Genomic DNA, 19,861 nt, shown 5'->3' on the forward strand with positions numbered 1-19,861 from the left:
GGAAAGGGAGGATAGAGAACTGATGAAATCCTCGGTGAGAGCCCACTTGCTAACAAAATCAACCCCAGGAATGGAATTTTATCTGTCCAATATGCACAATAAACATGACAGATTCCTAATAACCAGACTCAGGTTGAATCTCTTGCACCACATTTTATCAGTTCCAGCAGGGAACACACCAGATATGGACATAAAGGGATCATGCGGCTGTGACCAGCAGTCTCCGCAGGACAGTCTTCACTTCGTTTTAATATGTCTCTTTTATGCGTACCCCAGGACAATGTTTTTAAAACCGCTTTTAAGGCAAGCCAGATTCAACCAGGCAAAAGTGGCCCTACTGTTTTTGAAACTCTCAGCGGATCCTCTAACATTGTTTAGTATGGTAAACTTCTTGAGATCTGCTGTGAGACTAAGGAACACTAGAGGTGATGAATAATGGTTTCCGATCACTTCATGTGATAGAAAGGTTGGCTGCACTAAAATGGCCCAGGATTCTGTTTTATTGTATAAACTGTTTTCAACCGGGCTTTTAGATATGAAATATTTATTCTGTGATTGTTTATATATACTCCCTTTTGTTTTTTTTAAAAATAATGCACTTTGTATGGTATTGTTTTTATACCGAATAAAGTATTCGTGAATTGAATTGAATTGGATTATCTATAATGCAAAACATCAAGTAAATACTAAAATTCATTTGAAATCTCCATATACAAAATACAGTATATACAATACATTATTACACTAATTTCTCCTCACTGGTTCAAATTAAAAAGATTTTTTCATTACTACCTTTATATAACCCCAACATTTTTAATTTTTAATCTCAACAATGCTCCTCTGTGTTCCTCAAACTTATTCCACTACGCATTCATCCACCTTCTCGGGCATTCTTCCTCACCATATACACACTGAACATCACAGCCACTACAGAATTAAGGGCTTACCTACGCTGTGTAGTTCTCTAAAATCAGAGACTCCTTTGGCAACAGTTATATAGGTCCAATAGTCTATTCTGAAGGAGCCAAGTGCTGATTCACCCTGGTATGAAACCCCTTTCAAAAATCAACAAAAATATATTTTAGAAAACAATCTTTCTGACAGTCTATGAATAATACATCTAGATCTGTCTTAGAGTGTTCCATCAATGTTAATAATGATACTAATAACACTGACCTACTTAATTTTGCACCCTTTTAAAATGCAGGAATATAAAATAAATTGGGTCCTTCTTATATTCATGTCCTTTCATTTAACTAAAAAGATATATGGTAAGAAGCAAAAAACGTTATTATCCATCCCAAGCTACCCATGCATTTCTGCAATCTATATTCACAGGGTGCAGTATATCCTTTAGTTCCCCGATTTGGATACGGCTGTCTTTGGTATTATTATAAGAAAGCCAAAAAACTATTCGCATCCACTTTAGAAAAAAGCGGTGTCGGGATCCCTCTAATCTTCACATCCAATGCATTGACTAATCATCCCCACTTCTATTTAACCTTCCTGAGTCCGTACATAAAGCATCACCCCCTACGGCCCCATCATACTGCTAACACTTACTTCATGCAGGGAACCAGCGCTTTCTCGATATTTCCGTTTCTGTTTGATGCAGTAAACGCCATGTGTTTCTATTGGCGCTTTATATGCTAATTCGTTTTACCTAAGTCATCACGTGCACGTAGGGGTCACCTGACCTGTGTCTAGGGCTTTTAACTATCAGCGTTCGTATTTTCACAACAACAACTTAATTAGAATTTGAAAAAGACACTCTACGTGAGCCATTATACAAACCTGAGAATCAAAATACATAACGCTCTCTCCAATATTGATCACAATAAATCCTACTGATTTAAAGACACATAGTACACTGCAATGCAAGAGATTGTTTATGGAAATAGAACTGAACCACGCCCAGGGCCTGGCCTATTTATTCATACTCCTATGCTGGAGTGAAGTACGCTGCACCAGCCCCCTCCGCTTCTGCTTCTCGGGGGGGGGGGGGCAACACAGCTACATGACCAAGATCTTCCCCACTGCCTAAGGTAACATGGTTGCGTCCACTGTGCACTACAGTATAAGTATCAATAGTATATCTCCACATGGAGAGGTTTGTGGTTTGCATAGTGAGGTCTGGGAAGCACATCAGCGTTACACTTGGCATTGTGTGCATTATTATTGATGGGTGACTTGCCTTCTTCATATATAGTTGGTTGCCACATCTCCCAACATTCAGCTATTGAGCGTCTGAGGGACATGGTATTTTGGGAAGGTCCATTGTCCTGTTTTTGGCTGCCTCAGTGGTAGTAGCGGGAGAGGTTCTGGTGGTGATTGCGCTGGGTGTTGTGGCCTTGTTGGGTGTCCGAGCTACATGATCAGTATATATTTATCACGTGTTGGTCTTTAGATGTGACTGAGTTGGGTCCAATTCACGCAGTAGATAGTCGACCTCATTACACCAGTTAAAGGTTGATGTTAATTTGTTACTTCTAACTCGGCTTATTGCCTGCTTTTTGGATCGCATTGCAGATTTGGCTGGTTGTTGAAAATATGGGGAAGTAGTGTTTTTGTGGTTTTTTTTTACACGGGAATTCCTACTTTGCATATAATTAGCGTTAGTTGTGGCTCTCGTTTGTGGCAATTTTGTTGGTGGAAGGTATCGATGGAAGAGTGGTAAGATTTGCAGTTTTCACCAGGTTGAGAATGGGATGATAATTAAAAAACACAGAAAAAAAGATATGTTTAATGAACATTATAATTAGAAATTAGCATTGAAAAAAACCTTTGAAATTCACTGAAAAAAACATAGGTTTTAGGTATGTTATAGTTAGAAATTAGCATTTAAAAAACCTTTGAAATTCACGGAAAAAAACATAGGTTTTACAGATGTTATAGTTAGGAATTAGAATTTAAAAAACCTTAGAAATTCACAGAAAAAAACATAGGTTTCAGGGAGGTTATAGTTAGTTGGACATTTCACTCATACAATACAATAGAAATTCCGCTGTTATAGTTAGTTGAGCTAACTATAACTCGCGCCCCCGCAATGCACTGCTGATGACGTCACATATTACATCATTCATGACTTGGTCAGTGACATCACTGATGACATCTCAAATGATATCCCTGATGACATCATCCATGTGACAATCTGATGCACCTCATCAGACCTTAATATAACACTTGATACACCCACTCTAAATTACAGACTATATTTTTCAAAACCATTTACACACCAATACCAGTTAGTACATATCCACTGACTAATTCCTAGGTCTACACACATCAATTAATTCACCCATAAAGTAACTCATACATACAGTCAGCCATCAATGTAGCATTATCATATACAGTCACATATCTATACAGACACTCAGACACCGCCTCTCATTCATAGTTATTCACACACCTAGTCAGTAATGGAAATAATGAATCACACTTTTATTTTCTAACCTGTCCAGTTATACACAAACCACCTCACTTATTTAAACATATACTAACATATACTTTCACTCCAATACAATAACTAATACAAGCACACACTGATCCATACTGTTTAAAAGTGCTCTTAGCGCATAGTGTGTATACATTTTAAAGTGCAGTACCGTTTTGCTGATGGCAGATATATAACACTTTGATTGCATCTATTTGTCATTTGCCGCTTATCAACGATGTCATATTATTGTCAACTTGTTAGAATTTAGACAATATTATGTTGGTCGTTAAAATTTTGTTACACCTTAGTTCTGTCATAAACTTCGGTTTAAATATCATAGGATCACCATACTTCTGTTTTCAAGATTATGGGTCACATCTATCAGATATCCTGTTTTGTCAGAATATATTGACTTATCGTAGATAAATTGCATGTGTGATGTTTTCGTGTTTACCCTATTTTTCTGCAATGGATATAGTACATATGTGTCTATTTCATACAATGGATAGAACAAATATACGTCTATAAACATATAAATACATAAATATATATAAGTATAAAAATACCTTAAAACATCCAATGCAAAAGTTAAACATATTTATTGGTTTAAAACCTGTTGTAACGGTGATAGCTATTTCTCTCTTCTTATGTTGAGTTAATCTAGATGCAGGTGTGTAAATCATCTGTAATGTTAAGCCCCCCTGGCTGTTTTGAATCCATTTCCAAGATGTATCTGGTTTCTAACTTGCGTAGTTTTTCCTCCTGGTTGCCTCCTCTTCTACTTGCAGGTACTGAATCTATGAGGAAGTATTTTAAGTCTTCACTCTTTGAGTTATGGTATTCCCTGAAGTGTCTGGCAACAGGATATGTGTTGCCTGGTTGTTGATGACTCGCATATACTGTTATATTCACTTGTGGGCTTGGAGTTTTGTGCTCCCTATGTATTGTAAGCCGCATGGACACAACAGGACGTAGATTACAAATTCTGTCTTGCAGGTTAGAAGTTTATTGATCTTATGTTTCCCAGGGCTGAAAGAGGTTGTAAATGTTGTTGTATTAATCCCCTGTTGACACGCTTTGCATACTTTACATTTAAAAAAAACCTTTATGTGTTGTTAACCAGCTGCAGCTTTCTATTTTCTCTGGACTAGTTTCACCAGTTTGTCTCGCATCGAGGGTGCCCTACTTTGGGTGTTTGAAATGTTACTAGGTAGTGTGGTTCCTATTGTAGGGTCATCTCATATCAAAGGCCAGTTGCGCTTGAAAGTATTACGTATTTCCTTGTGTTGTTTACTGAATTCCATGATTATCCTAAACTCTTGTTGTTTAGGTGTCATGGAGATGGCATGTTGTTCTGACTCAGTGATTGCTTTTTTGTGTTTACCCTGAATCAAATCTAATCTTTCAACCATCATGGATTTGGCAAAGGCACTTTCTATGGTCTTTAGTGAATAACCTCTTAGCAGGAACCTGATTGCTTTCTTATTGAGCCTGTTTGAGAGTTGCTAGACCACTATTCACTCTTCTAAGTCTCAGCATTTCCCCATAGGGGATGCTGTTTATCAAATGCCTCAGATGGGCACTGCTGACATGTAGGGTCCCGTTGCCTGCTGTCTCTTTACGATAGAGCTTTGTTTCTATTGTGTTGTTTTTTATATGCACCTGCATATTTAGAAAGCTTACTGAATCTGCACTGATTGAGGCAGTGGAATGTAGGTTCAATCTGTTATTATTGATAGTATTGATGAACTCCTGCGCTTCCTGTTGTGTGCCCTTCCATACTACAAAGAGGTCATCGATATAGCGAAGCCATACCGAAATGTTATTTTGTATCTTTTTCTTTGAATTTTACTCTGAGTACCATCTCCTCCCACCACCCCATGTGGAGACATGCATAACTGGGGGGAAAGCTGGCACCCATGACTACACCTCTGGTTTGCTTATATAGCATATTGTTAAACATAAATACATTATTGTCTAAACAAAATGATACAATTTCAATTAACATTTAACTGTGTTGCATCAGTAGATCTGTTCTTTTAGACAAATAATGTTTAAGTGCGTTCGAACATCTGTGTTTTATGCTTGTATAAAGCAAAGTCACATCCAGCGCAATTAAAAGATAGTTATCTTGCCAAGTGCAGTCAGTCAGTTTGTTTAAAAAGTTGTTACTATCCTGCACATATAATGGTAATGATTGAACAAGTCCTTGTAAAAAATAGTCAACATATTGAGATGTATCTTCTAAAAATCCATTGTCGGCCAAAATAATTGGCCTTTCTGGCGGGTTTTGAGAATCTTTGTGGACCTTTGGGATAAAACAGATTGAAGGAGTTACTGGATGGTCATTTTTTTTAAATTGTACTCTTCATTAGGTAATAATTCTTTAGTTTTCCAGGTGTTTAGTTTGGCATTGTATATTTTTGAAATTTGCTTTAATTCTGCCCCATTGCATTTGATGCAGCATGATTGGTCACTCAATGGTGATAATACCTCTTTGATGTACTCTTTTTTTATCCCATATGACAATATTGTCACCTTTGTCGGCATTTCTAATGATGATAGAGCTTTCTTTTTCCAGTCGGTTCATCAACTTGTGATATGTCATATTCCGTTGGTTGTATTTGTCTTTAGAGTTTCCAACTTTGTAATGTAAACATTTGAGCTGGGCAACAATCTGTTCGTTGAAGATATCTACGGAGTCACGTCCCATTATAGGATTAAATGTAGATTTTCCTCTAAATGGTGTTGTATAGCTGGTTCTATACTTGTGCTTATATTTGGGATCTCCACCGTTGTTGGTTCTGACCTGCTGTTTTGGGTGTCATTTGTGTGGCCTTCTGTCCATAGTTCTTGTAGATCCAATGACAATGTACTATCACTGTCTACCGAAATGATGGGATTTTGATCTTCTTGTCATTGATCCTTTATTCCTACATTGGGAGTTTTTTCTTTGTTTTTGAGCATGTGATATTTCTTGAGCTTCAATTTCCTTATCCATCGATATATATCCATTCTGTTTTTTGCATAATAGAAATTACTTTCCGGACAGTGAGACAATCCTAAGCTCAATATTTGTTCCTCTGCTTTGGTTAGGTTGATTATTGCCAGGTTAATGATGGTTTTGCTATCTTGAGTCAATGGTTGGGCTTCTAGGGTTGTTTCCATCTATCTGTCGCTTGTCTTTTGGGTCTTGTGGTGTTGCCGATTGGCCTTCCTACTCTGCCTATGTTTGTAGTTTCTGTTGTTGTTGTTTTGGCCTGCAGATTTCTTGGCGAAGTGTTGCCCTGTACTCCATGACAAAAAATGCAATTCTTCACCTGGGGTCTTTCTATTATGTAGGGAATTTTTGTTAGTGTCCCTTAACTCTGAATCAGAGCCACTGTCTGGTGCTGAACTTAAATTCGAATTAGACGTTTGTACTGTTCGATCATAACTCCGTGAAGTGCTTGGTGTTTGTTCATCACTTTTTTTGTCCTTGATACCTCTCATCATATCATATTTTTTAGAAAATGTAAAAATCTGACCCAGCTCGTAGTCGTTTTTGTTGCTCAAGAATATGTAAGCTTTCCTCTCTTTTATTATGTCCTCTTCCTTTTTCAAGCGCGTTATCATTTCCTTTCACATTGTTAAGAGTTCTTCACTTTGTCCGTTTCTCTCAATCTCTTCTTTTAATTTGTTGATTTGTTCTAACAAAGAGGCTCTATCCACATCGGCATAATTAATGAGAATCAAAATCAATTTTCTGGAAGTTTCTAAGTTACAGTCCGCCCATTCTTGCATCATAAGGGGGTTTTGATTTTCGAAGTTCTGGGCAATGAAGATTCTCAGACCTCGTGGTATTCTTCCTACGTCCATATATCTCTGCAAAGACTTAGACTCCCACCACTTGCTCTGTTCTTGATGCATACATTTTTCTAATTGTCTGAATTTGTCTTTGGTGGTGCTGTTTATGTTGGTTTTACTACTAGGCGTTTTTGTGGGGAGCACTGTTGGCAGATTACTGAAAAGTTATAAAGCCGCTGCTTCGCGGTCCTGTAGTGTCACTCGACATCCTGAAATATTTGAATTGTCGATTGTGCAGTGTATCTTATTTATTTTGTATGGAGACTGTGCACAATGTTGGTTTCTGTTTCGGCTTAGACCTCTTAGTAAGCGGGGGTCCATGTGGATTCAGGCAAAACCTTCCTGGATCACATATTGCACTTGCCGCCAGTACTTCGGATTCTTCCAAACCACGGACACGGACCACAGGTATAATATAATACAGTATTTTATTAGGATTGCGCCTTTACGTGTTTCAACTCACAAGGAGCCTTGATCACATGACAATGTTGCGGTATATTTTTAAAGTGACATTGTGCTCACATGTACGACTGTCGTAGCAATGGAAGAGATACTTAATTTGTAGTATGTAGTTTTAAATGGGATTTTTAAAATGACATGGTAAAATGCTTCATAAATACTGTGATGATTTTACTAACAGCATGCGTCCTGGTATTTGCGTTTAAAAACTGCAAATATTTTTGATTTATTTTTTAATTCTTCTTTTTCATTTTTTTCTTTTTAAACCAAATCAGTTTAAACAAAACCAAAAAGTCCATAATAACAGTGAAGTACCCCCCCACGCCGCACCTCCACACGAGGCAACACAATTGGTACAAATGTCAGGAATGAAATGAAATGAAATTAAATATGGCGCAAGGATGAGAATTAAAACAAAACAAAGTTTACATAGTAGAATACTAGGCAACCTAATATTTTATGTTCATTCATTCCGATAGGACCAATTCAGCAAAGGAGCCCAGATAGCCGTACCTTTTGTTCTCAGTCTATGACCTGATCTAGCATATATAGCTTTTTCAAATCTGAAAATTGACAAGAGCCTTCCCAACCATTGTTGTCCCATTGGGAGGAATAGGGTCAAGCCAATGCGTAGCTATACACAACCTGAAAACTGTGCAGGCAACAAATAAAAAGATGTAATTAGAATTCCAAGGGTGAGCATCGCCTATCCCTAATACAATCAACTTAGGTGTCAGATCAATTTCTGTACAGAGAATACTTGTTAAATAGCCTCTAACACTCTTTTTAAAAGTGTCAAGTGTCAGGCATGCCGCAAACATATGGACAAGATCGGCTGCTGGTTGTTGGCAGCGGGGGCAAGTAGACCCAGTTACCCTACCCCATTTAGCAATCTTTGAAGGTGTTATATATAAATTGAAGCACGTTTTTTAATACTGAAGTTGTAAATTTGTAGCCATAAATGATCTCTGCGGTAAAAGTAATGAATCCTCAGCTTCCCCAGTATTAAGCTCTAATGGGTTTTGCCTCCGGTCCACATGTTTAGTGAGATCATCGGGTAGTAAGTAAGTCAAAAGTTTATAAATCCCCCCCAGTGAGCAAGAATCTTTAATTAGTAGCTCAATTACCAGTACCTTGAGAAAACCAGAGGGTCCCCTGCTTTTTATTCTATATATTAATGATTTGAGCAGCTCCCTGAGTACTTTAACAAAAGATGTACCTTACGTGAATGGGGTCCCCATACCCACTCTTCTTTACGCAGATGATGCGGTCCTAATGGGCCGCACACCTAAGGCACTGCGCACTTTAATTTCAGGTTTTGTCCATTTTATGGCTGACCTAGGCTTGACCACAAATTTAAAAAAATCTTTTATCATGAGCTGTGGCCCTAAAAAGTGTAAAATTACTGAGATTAAATCAGGGACAAATGTCCTAAGAAGCACTTGCACTTTTCCCTATTTGGGGTTGCTATTTTCTAACACTGGTTCTTGGCAACCACATGTTTCTTATGCAAGGAACAAGTTGGGTAAAGCGATAAATTGTGTCACCTCCTTACGACAACCCAACCATGCAGAGGTGATTCAACCACTAGTTAGGCATGGGCGGATTTTGCGGATTCGCAATCCGCGAATTTGCGGATTTGCGGATTTGCGGATTGCGAAAATCAGCAAAATCGGCGAATCCTCGCGGATTTTGCGGATTTTATTTTTTGGGGTGTTCGCACGCGTTTCTGCAAGTTCGCGAGGGTTTTGTGCAATTTCGCAAATTGCGAACTTACTTGTCCGGTCGCCAGTTTTGCGAACTTGTTGTTTCTACGTGCCCAGCCTGTTTGCAAGCCTTTCTTCATCACTGCCACCCTCTGTCACCACTGGCACTCTCTTTGTTCACCCATGCCACCCTCAGGCTCACCCATGTCACCCTCTGTATCATCACAGCACCCTCTGGTTCACCAGTGTACATTATTGGGGCAAACAAAGCACTGCCATCCTCTGTCAACACTGGCACTCTGGTTTACCCATGCCACCCTCTGGCTGTCACACCCATGCCACCCTCGGTGTCATCACAGCACCCTCTGGTTGACCAGTGAGTGTACATTATTGTGGCAAAGCAAAGCACACCTGCTAAGTGCCTTAAGTTTTGCATAATTAAATTACAACAACACCTGCCCTGCCCCAACTGACATTAATGAAGGCTGGCACCTGCTTGTCTGCTCCCTTTCCTTTCCTTTTCCTGTTTGTTGCAATGTAATTTTTTTTTAACAGGAACCTAACCGAATTCTGGATGGCCCCTTCAGGAAGCACTACAGGGAATGGTTACAAATGATGAGGTTGAACTTTTGCACCTGCTCATAGCTTTTCCTTTTGCAAAACTCGTTTTTCGGTAATTTCGCACTATTCGCGAGGCGCGGCGTCGTGCGAAATCGATCGTGTAAGCCGCGAACTCGTGCGAGTTACCCCAAGGTTTCTGGGCGCCGCCATTTTGTTTGCGTGACGTTTTTCCGTTTCCGCCCGCTATGTGTAGTCTCGCGCGATGAGCGCCTTGCGAATACAAGTTTGCACGAGTTCGCGAGAGAAATCGCGTGAGAACCTACTTACGCTCACGTGATCGGCCGCCATCTTGTTTTTCATTCATTCCTATGTGTCTGGGCATGGTGTTTCTATCCTCTGTATATCTCTGCCATCCTTTGCTTATTTTATTTTGTTTTTGATCTATTAAACTTTTTTTCTATCCCTCTTGTTTTTTAGGTCTATATTTTTGTGTTTTAGGCTACTTTTGTTTACTTTTCAAGTACTTTTTAAACTTTTATTTCCTTCTTCTCTACTCCTATTCTTTTTCATTTTATCTCCTTACCTGCCCAGAACATGGTGAAGACAGCTGTCAAGCTGCCCAAGCCGGGCACCGCAGCCCGTGCCCGGCTCCCGTGTGGCCGCTTGAGGGCGGAAATGGTGGTGCCCAGGGAGATCTTCAGCCCTGAGGAGGTGGGCACACTCGTTTATTTTGTGCAGCGCCGTCTCCCGAGGACCATCGCAGCAGGCGGCAGGATTGCTGCCGGTTATACCAACAGCCAGGAGCGTCGGAAGCGGTGGGGGCAGGTGTGCCGGGCCCTTTTTAAGATCACGGGGGTCCAGCGCACCTATAATCAGGTGACCCACCGCTGGACCGATATTCTGGAGCGGGAGCACGACCTGCTCGATCTGCTGGGAGTGGAGGTCCCCGGGCTTGGTGAGTAGTAGTAGCAATTTTTTCATCACTCACTACTCTGTTTTTTCTCCTGCTCTGTGTGTTAATATTGCAAATGTTTGCTTTAACTTTTTTACAAAGAACAATAATGCTGCTGATTACATTGATAGGAGAGCTAAATTAATATTTCAAAATCTTCTGTGCATTTCAGGTGCACTGCTCTCTTTCTCTGTGGCGGTGCCACTGCTTATTTGTTTTCTATTTTGTGTTCATTTAATTGGGCTGAGTAATGTATGAGTGTACTTTACAGAACTGCGTAATGCTAGACACAAAGGGGCAGATTTACAAGCCCCTTGCGCCACGTTTACGCTGCCTTACCTGACGCACAGCGACGTAAACGTGGCGCATCCCAGCGAGTCATGTACAACGTGATGCTTCTAAGGAGATGCGCCACGTTAAGACCTGGGCCTGCGCCACAATGGGTGCGTTGCCACGCAGGGGGAGGGGGGGGGGGTGGCGGTCAGGCAGATGTGCGCCTCGCAAAAGTGCCTGCGTGAAATCTACAAGATTTAACGCAGGCACTTCCGCGACGCTGCTACGTCAATTCTTTATGCCTGCTTGCTTGAAGCAGGCGTAAGGACTGATGCGGTATGTTGAGTATTGGGCATCCCTGAGCATTGCTATAGTTGCATCGCGCCTGCGACGCGACTCTAGAGATGCGCCCCTCTTTCGTCACGAGATGCATCACGCATCTGCCTACCCTTGCGCCAGGGTTTGCCGCATTGTAATTGCGGCGCATCTGCCGTGACGCAAGGTTAGTTTTGAGTTACGCATTTTGTTCTGGTGCACCTCTGGAGGTGTGCAGCCCAGAACTCGTAAGTATGCCCCTAAGTGCATTACCTGTGCATCCCTGCAAAGTGTGAGGCACGCCAGCACCACCCATGGTGCGCCGTATTTTCAATGCGGCACGCCATGGTGCCAAAACGTCACCGAAGCGTTACGCATCGGTGCCGTAAAGGCGGCTCATTGATGGAGTTGCGTTGCAACGATGGCGCAGCTCCAGCAATGCTGCGTCAAGCCGTAAGCCTGCTTCATGCAGGCGCAGGGTTTCAGTGACGCATCATTGTCCTAAATGACTGAGTAGAGGCTCAGGTGCAGTCCTTCCTTTGTAGCCCTCTTTTTGGCTAAAATAGTTGGTTCTTGTTCTTTCTAAATGTTTGATTTGGTTGACAAGGACATCGACAAGCAGCAATCATCATTTTTTTCTGTTCTTTCTTTCATGTTGTACGTCAGGTCCGCCCAGGGGCAAGCGGACAGAAACAGCGGATGCAGTGGCTCCAAAGGAGGAGGATGATGCAGGCCAGGGCGGCGAGTGCTCCTTTGCTGGCCCCAGTAAGTTTTCATTTAAATATAGAGGACCTATTGTTGTCCAAGCGTTCCTAATTTAAATTTTCGAAACAGTGTTTAGATAGGAGCTAAATCAATAATACTACTGTTGCAGGGACAATTCTCCACAAACCTTACTATGGACACCAAAGACCAGAGTAATAATATTTCAGAGTGGCGTGTTTGGCACACTGTATACTATAGTATAAACTCGGTAGTGTCAGCGGCACGGACTCCTCCTTGCAAAAATTACAAAACCTTTCTCTCAGTCACTCTAGCTTGGAGGACCAAAAACCACAGAGTCTATTCAAGTTTAAAAGCTTTATTAAAAAAAGTAAAAGTAAACACATATATTAAAATAAAGTTAGCTGGAAAAGGAAAAGTGCTTGGTGCTGAGTTGATGAGTAATGGAACACATGTCTTGTGGTCGAGCCGAGCTTTCACCTGGTTTAGTTGGTTGCTCTTGTCCGTAGAAGTCCAGCGTCTGTCTGTTCAGAGAAAAAAGATGTGTGTTAAAATTAAGCAAGCATTCATCAATTGTGACAAAAAAGTGCAGCAAGACAACAGCCTTCCCTGGAAGGAGGGACATTTTTACTTTAGACTAGAGTAGACAGTCAATTATTTTTTCTGTTTTCAAACTTCTTCATTCCTAGACCAAATACTAGTGAGTGGTGTAATCTAACAGTCTTAAATATATTTTTTAGGTGGAACAGCTGGTGGCGGGGCCAGCTCGGACGTGATCGTCATCGACTCGGAGTCTGAGGGCGACTCTGGGGAGGATGCGGCGCAAGTGGACAATCAGACTGTGAGGAAGCAGGCAGCGGTGGTGTGGAGTACAGGTAAGCTGGATCATGGTACTATCTGACTCTTAGATAGCATATGATGTGTATCCAGTGCTGGACCAGTGACAAATTACAATATGGTAATTACAGCAGGCTGGGACCGACAGACAGATAGAGGCAGAGAGAGAGGAAGACAGAAGGAGAGAGAGAGGGAGGGAGCCAGAGGGAGGTTGAGGGAGGGAGACAGAGAGAGAGACAGCGAGGTAGAGGGAGACAGAGGGAGACAGAGAGAGAGATAGAGACATATCGCCTGGGCCTGGTGCAGATGATACGGTTGCTGGTGTGGTTAACGGCTCAGAGGAAAAGTCACTCACTTCTGCCAGATCTCTTTCATATGAAAGAGCACCAAACCAAGGATACAAGTGAGTTGTGGGAAGGGAAATGGTGATTCAAGCGCCCCCCCCTTGCCCCTCCATGCGGACGCCCATGATACTGGCCTCAATAGTTTTGTACTGCGCTGGCTAGTTGCTAGTTGTACTGTGACACAACTTCCTGCTGAATCATTTTGTGTTAATCATATTTTTAAAGAGCATTCGTTACAGATTATGTTTTTCTTTCTTCTTATAGTTGGTAATACCAAAACATGGAAACCGAGCAGGAGTATGCGGGCTGTACTTGCCCGGCAACGGAGGCTGGATGCCACTGTTGCGCAATATCGCCGGCTGGTGGAAATGGAGGGGGACGACACGCACTCCAGTGTAACATCTTCTGCATCCTCCTCCGTGACCCCACGTTCTGCCGGTAAGCGCAGTGCTCCAGCCAACCGGAGCCGTGCTGGAAGACGCCACCGCCGAGCAGCAAAGGCTGCACCTCCTCACAGTACTGTAAAGGCTCGCTTGCGCCTTGCACTCCGCAGAGTGTCCAACCTAGAGGCGGAGGTCCAGAGATGGAAGGAGTATCAGACTCTGGTGGAGGGCCTCCGTTTAGATCAAGCCATCATCCAGGAGAAGTTTGATGCCCTGGAGGCCAAATTCAACAACCTGCATCCGTAGAGTGTCCCTTGCCCCTTTTTTAGAGACTTTTGGGGGGTGGGAATTGGGAGTTGGGGTTTTTGGGGACTTTTGATGGACTATTTATTTGTTGGGGTTAGGGAGGGTCTTGCGGGAGTTTATTTTGTTAGGGATATAAAAATATACTTTTTCAAACTTTATCTGAGCATAGCTGTTTTTTACTACTTTTGAGCCTGGTGGGTGGTGGTTTTGCAGTAAGTTTGTTTTACGGAACACTGTCATCGTGTTGATTCACCTGTAGTTGGCCAAATGTTTTCCAAAGTTAAATGCCTGTCACAGAGTTTCCATAATCAAGAGTCCTAGGAGTTTACTAGTAGTACCACTGTCACTCTCTCGCCTCTCCTCCTAATACTCCATTATACTACCTCCCATCCAAACGCTTATCTTACCTGTAATTTGTGTTTGTTGAAGGGTTGTCTCCACCTGGAATTCACAGTGTCCTAAAGCGTTCTGCAGCTGGGCCCCAACTGGAGTTTCCCGGCGTGGATTTTCTGCAAAGCAAAAGCAACCTGTAGTTGGCCAAATGTTTTCCAAAGTTAAATGCCTGTCACAGAGTTTCCATAATCAAGAGTCCTAGGAGTTTACTAGTAGCACCACTGTCACTCTCTCGCCTCTCCTCCTAATACTCCATTATACTACCTCCCATCCAAACGCTTATCTTACCTGTAATTTGTGTTTGTTGAAGGGTTGTCTCCACCTGGAATTCACAGTGTCCTAAAGCGTTCTGCAGCTGGGCCCCAACTGGAGTTTCCCGGCGTGGATTTTCTGCAAAGCAAAAGCAACCTGTAGTTGGCCAAATGTTTTCCAAAGTTAAATGCCTGTCACAGAGTTTCCATAATCAAGAGTCCTAGGAGTTTACTAGTAGTACCACTGTTACTCTCTCGCCTCTCCTCCTAATACTCCATTATACTACCTCCCATCCAAACGCTTATCTTACCTGTAATTTGTGTTTGTTGAAGGGTTGTCTCCACCTGGAATTCACAGTGTCCTAAAGCGTTCTGCAGCTGGGCCCCAACTGGAGTTTCCCGGCGTGGATTTTCTGCAAAGCAAAAGCAACCTGTAGTTGGCCAAATGTTTTCCAAAGTTAAATGCCTGTCACAGAGTTTCCATAATCAAGAGTCCTAGGAGTTTACTAGTAGTACCACTGTCACTCTCTCGCCTCTCCTCCTAATACTCCATTATACTACCTCCCATCCAAACGCTTATCTTACCTGTAATTTGTGTTTGTTGAAGGGTTGTCTCCACCTGGAATTCACAGTGTCCTAAAGCGTTCTGCAGCTGGGCCCCAACTGGAGTTTCCCGGCGTGGATTTTCTGCAAAGCAAAAGCAACCTGTAGTTGGCCAAATGTTTTCCAAAGTTAAATGCCTGTCACAGAGTTTCCATAATCAAGAGTCCTAGGAGTTTACTAGTAGTACCACTGTCACTCTCTCGCCTCTCCTCCTAATACTCCATTATACTACCTCCCATCCAAACGCTTATCTTACCTGTAATTTGTGTTTGTTGAAGGGTTGTCTCCACCTGGAATTCACAGTGTGCTAAAGCGTTCTGCAGCAACTCGTCAACGTAAGTTTCTTCATTGTGCGGAATCCAGGCATCAGCATTACGGGAAATGGATAGAATGAGTCTGGAGGAGGAGGATAGACGACCAGGACTGAGTTCTTGGCAACTAACTTGTGAACCTGATGAATGCTGCGGCAAGACAGTTCTGCTGATGGGCTTGTTCTTTGATTGGGTGATTACAGTTTTGTTGTGAATGGGATCAAGCACTTGGTAAACAAAGAAAGACAGACACACAGGAATAAAAGTGAATAAGGAGTCGAACTAAAAATAAAGTTAATGAATCATTGACTCATTTTCAGAACTCGGTGTCAGGGAAAATGAACTCGTCCTCATACTCTGCAAATTCAGTCGGTAGTACTTGTGGTAACTGAGGAGAACTTTCCTCAGGTAGGTCGGTGTCCTCTTCTTCCTGCGTGTATTCTCGTACTTTGTAATCTGGTGGTATGAAGTGCTGGTTCATCTTTATCATGGTGAGCCGCTCCACATTTGCGGGCAAGAGGCGGGACCTTTTGGAAGTCACAATGCCACCAGCAGAACTAAAAACACGTTCTGAAGACACGCTTGCGAGTGGGCAAGACAAGTAATTGATAGCCAGGTTGGTGAGCTCTCGCCATATGTTTCTTTTCCCATGCCAATACGCCAATGGGTCCTCAGTAATATTGACCGCTGTTGAGTCATCCAGGTAGGCCTGCACCATTGAAACAATGTTCTCCCGCATTCCTGTACTTTGCACTTCTGTGTCCTTTCTGGGACAAGCAAACCCTAGCTGACTTAGCCAATCCTCTTCAGACATATCGCCTGTGCCTGGTGCAGATGATACGGTTGCTGGTGTGGTTAACGGCTCAGAGGAAAAGACACTCACTTCTGCCACAGGCACAGAAGTGCTTTTATCCGACGCCTGTTGGCCTGCTGATTCACTAGTACTGTCTTCTCCTACAGTTTCCTTCCTCTCTCTTTCAAAACGAATGGCTGACCGAGCTAGCCAACCTTTGTACTCTGTAACATCTGAAGTTTCAAAAGGAATTAATACTTTTCCTAACAATGGCTTTCTGTAACGTGGATCCAGAATAGTAGCACACATGTAGTGCTGTTGTTTCTTGATATTTACAAGCCGTTTATTGCTAACTAGGCGTTGTAATAATCTCTGCGCCAACTCATATGCTTCATTCTTTCCCGCATCCTTTAATTCTGAAGACACCACCTTGACTTGGTGCTCGAGCTTCAGCAACAATGGGATAGCTTTGCTCAAAGAACAGTCCTCCCTGCTGACTTCACGCGTGAAGACCTCAAAAGGACGAAGCATGTCTGTCAGGCTTTTAACTAGCTGCCATTGCTCCACCGCTAGCATCATTTCTGTCGGATCACCACCCAGGTTGTAGAAATACTCATTGACTACTGGAAACAGCTCATGCAGACGCTCAAGCATGTAGAAGGTTGAGTTCCAACGTGTTGCCACCTCCTGGATAAGTGCTTTCACTGGCATTCTACGTACATTTTGCTGGCGCCTCAGCTCCTTCCGGGCCTTAAAAGAATGGTTGAAATGTGTGCATATTCTTCTGCAGATGGTCAGTATTTTGTCGACTGCAGGTTCTTTTTTCAAGAACTTTTGCACGACAAGGTTCATACAGTGCGCCAAACACGGCACTCTGAAATAGTCACCGTCCGCCATGGCCTTAACTACATTGCTGCCATTATCAGTAGAAACATAACCAACCTTGCAATTTCTTTTGGGCAGCCATTGCAAGACCTTTTTGTTAAAGTCATGCAAAATGTTGTCTGCAGTATGAGTTTTCTCCATGCCAAACATGGCTAATGTTGCATGTTTACGAGCACCCTTAAAAATGTCGACCAAGTCACCACCTGCATTTATCCGTTTAGCAACCCCTGAAAAAGAGACCCAGTGTGCAGTGATGCACATGTAATCAAGGGCTTGGCAACTGGTCCACATGTCTGTTGTCAGGTGTATAGTGTGAACAGCACTCTTCTGCAAAGCTGCCCCAACCAACTCAAGCACCTCTTTATGTAGTGCTGGAACAGCAACCCTGGCAAAATAGAACCGGCTAGGAACCTTCCATTTAGGGGCCAGTGTTGCCACGAGTTCAAGAAAACCCACACCTTCGACAAACGAAAAAGGGAGAAGGTCCACCGCTAGCATTTTAGCCAGCTTAGTGTTATACAGGCGCACAATTGGGTGGTTGCGTTGAAATGGCGCATCTGAGGAGAACATGTCTGTAATGCTGCGCTGGACAAGTTTAATGGATGATGCTGATGCCTTCTTCGACCCACTTCTGCTCAGTGTTGACATTTTCCGCATTGGTGTGTCTCCCAGACTCTCAGTGTGCCTCCTATGTGTTCCGGAGGGTGTGATGCTGCCAGGGGTACTGGGTGCGCCCGAATAAATGTCTGACGCTTCTTCTACCTCCCCGTCATCTTCAGATGAAACACCTAGTACGGGTTTATTTTGGCCACTTGCCCTTTGGGATTCCTTTGCCTTGATGTTTGCTAGGTGCGCAAACCATTCTACAGAGTGCCTTCTTTCAAGATGACCTAGCTGGCCTCCGGTACCATAGTTGGTACCAATCTTACCGTGGCTAACTGTAGTCGTACAAATGGAACAAACGGCTAGGTTATCATGCTTTGCATGGACACTAAAATAGTTCCAAACTGGGGACTGGAAACTTCTGGTTTTGCCGCACGAGGTGATGATACTGCCAATGCCAGATGAAGCAGTGGTGGATGAGCCTTGCAGACCTCTACTGGGTTGTGCAATTATTGCAGCAACCCTACTTGAGGGAGTCGAGCTGGATGGAGTTCCCCTCTGGGGAGAAAATATGGGAGCTGTAGGTTTTGGTGAACTTGTACTACATGACTGCGTTGGTGGTGCTACCAGTGCCACATCGCCAGGGTCACGCTCAGCATGACGTCGGGATAGGGTATAAATGTCTGTCTGCTGCATGGCCGGTGTGGCTGGAATGACGTGTGTGATGACTAGGTCATTGCTGTCATCCTGTTCATCAACATCAGAATGCACCACTTCATCAAGTCCGACGTTCGGATCCATAAGTATGAGCTTTCCGGGGCCCTTCCTTTTAACATTTGATACCTTTCTCAGCTCATGGTGTGCCTCCCTCTCAGACGTCGGAGATAGTTGCCAATCTGGATCCAGATCATCTGATGGAGCGGGGCTTGAAGAGGAACTTCTACACACCCTCCTTGATCTTTTCCTTGCTGGGGAGCTGGGAGAAAATGAATCATCAGGAGGAGTGGCTTCGTCTTCCTGACTTGATACCCCGGGTCCAAAGTCAATTTCCTCCTGTGCCCCGACTTCGGGAAGAACAACCATTGTGGCCACTTGCACCGCTCCATGCGCCGCTACATGGCCCTCTTCACTGACCTCTACTTGCAACTCTTCATGGACCTCGCCTTCTCGGCCTTCTCCTTCTCGGCCTTCTCCTTCTCGGCCTTCTCCTTCTCGGCCTTCTCCTTCTCGGCCTTCTCCTTCTCGGCCTTCCCCTTCTCGGCCTTCCCCTTCTCGGCCTTGCCCTTCTCGGCCAGCTCCTTCTCGACCAGCTCCTTCTCGGACAGCTCCTTGCGCATGTACTTGTGCTTGTACTGTTAGCTCATGCAGTTGTTGTTGCGGCTTTGGTTGTTGAATAGTACTTGAGCCAACATCACTGGTCGTTGGTGATTGAACCAATAAACAGGCTACCTGTGCAGCACTCATGGTGGACTTTGGTTCTTTTTTCCACATAAATTTAGTGGTCGAGGCACCAGACTCCTTGGTAAGTGGTACCACTTGCTTCTTCTTCTCCTTAGTAGAGACATCTTTCTTGCAAGAGGAGCTACGGGCACCTCTTTTCGGACCCATCTTCTGATTCTTCTTCAGATGTCGGAACAGCAGGCCGCAGCAGGACTTCTTCCTGGCACTGATGCTCAACGATGATGCAGAGTTCTTGACTTTGTGCACCTAAAAGCAAACGAAGACAGAGGAACATCAGTTAAATATATGTTGCATATGTGGCGCTTCATTTAATAGTTTGCAAGTAGGCATTTATGAATACACACGTGCACACCACAATATGGAAATATCAAAAATAAGAATTGCTACATTTTTGGGAAACAGGAATTCAACATTGATCCA

The 19,861-nt window shown here is 43.1% G+C and overlaps 1 protein-coding gene across 1 annotated transcript in view; it reads left to right on the forward strand.

Moving 5' to 3' along the window:
- The window catches only part of LOC147724115 (uncharacterized), a 70,134-nt gene extending 55,993 nt beyond the window's left edge, over positions 1 to 14,141 (forward strand). The window contains exons 2-4 of the mRNA XM_086917994.1: positions 12,115 to 12,313; positions 13,012 to 13,146; positions 13,717 to 14,141. Of these exons, the coding sequence (XP_086774120.1) occupies positions 12,115 to 12,313; positions 13,012 to 13,146; positions 13,717 to 14,141 (759 nt within the window). The remainder of the gene's footprint in view (positions 1 to 12,114; positions 12,314 to 13,011; positions 13,147 to 13,716) is intronic.
- The last annotated feature ends 5,720 nt before the right edge of the window (positions 14,142 to 19,861 follow it).

This window comes from Lissotriton vulgaris, chromosome 4_1, assembly GCF_964263255.1.
Source record: "Lissotriton vulgaris chromosome 4_1, aLisVul1.2, whole genome shotgun sequence".
Taxonomy (NCBI): domain Eukaryota; kingdom Metazoa; phylum Chordata; class Amphibia; order Caudata; family Salamandridae; genus Lissotriton; species Lissotriton vulgaris.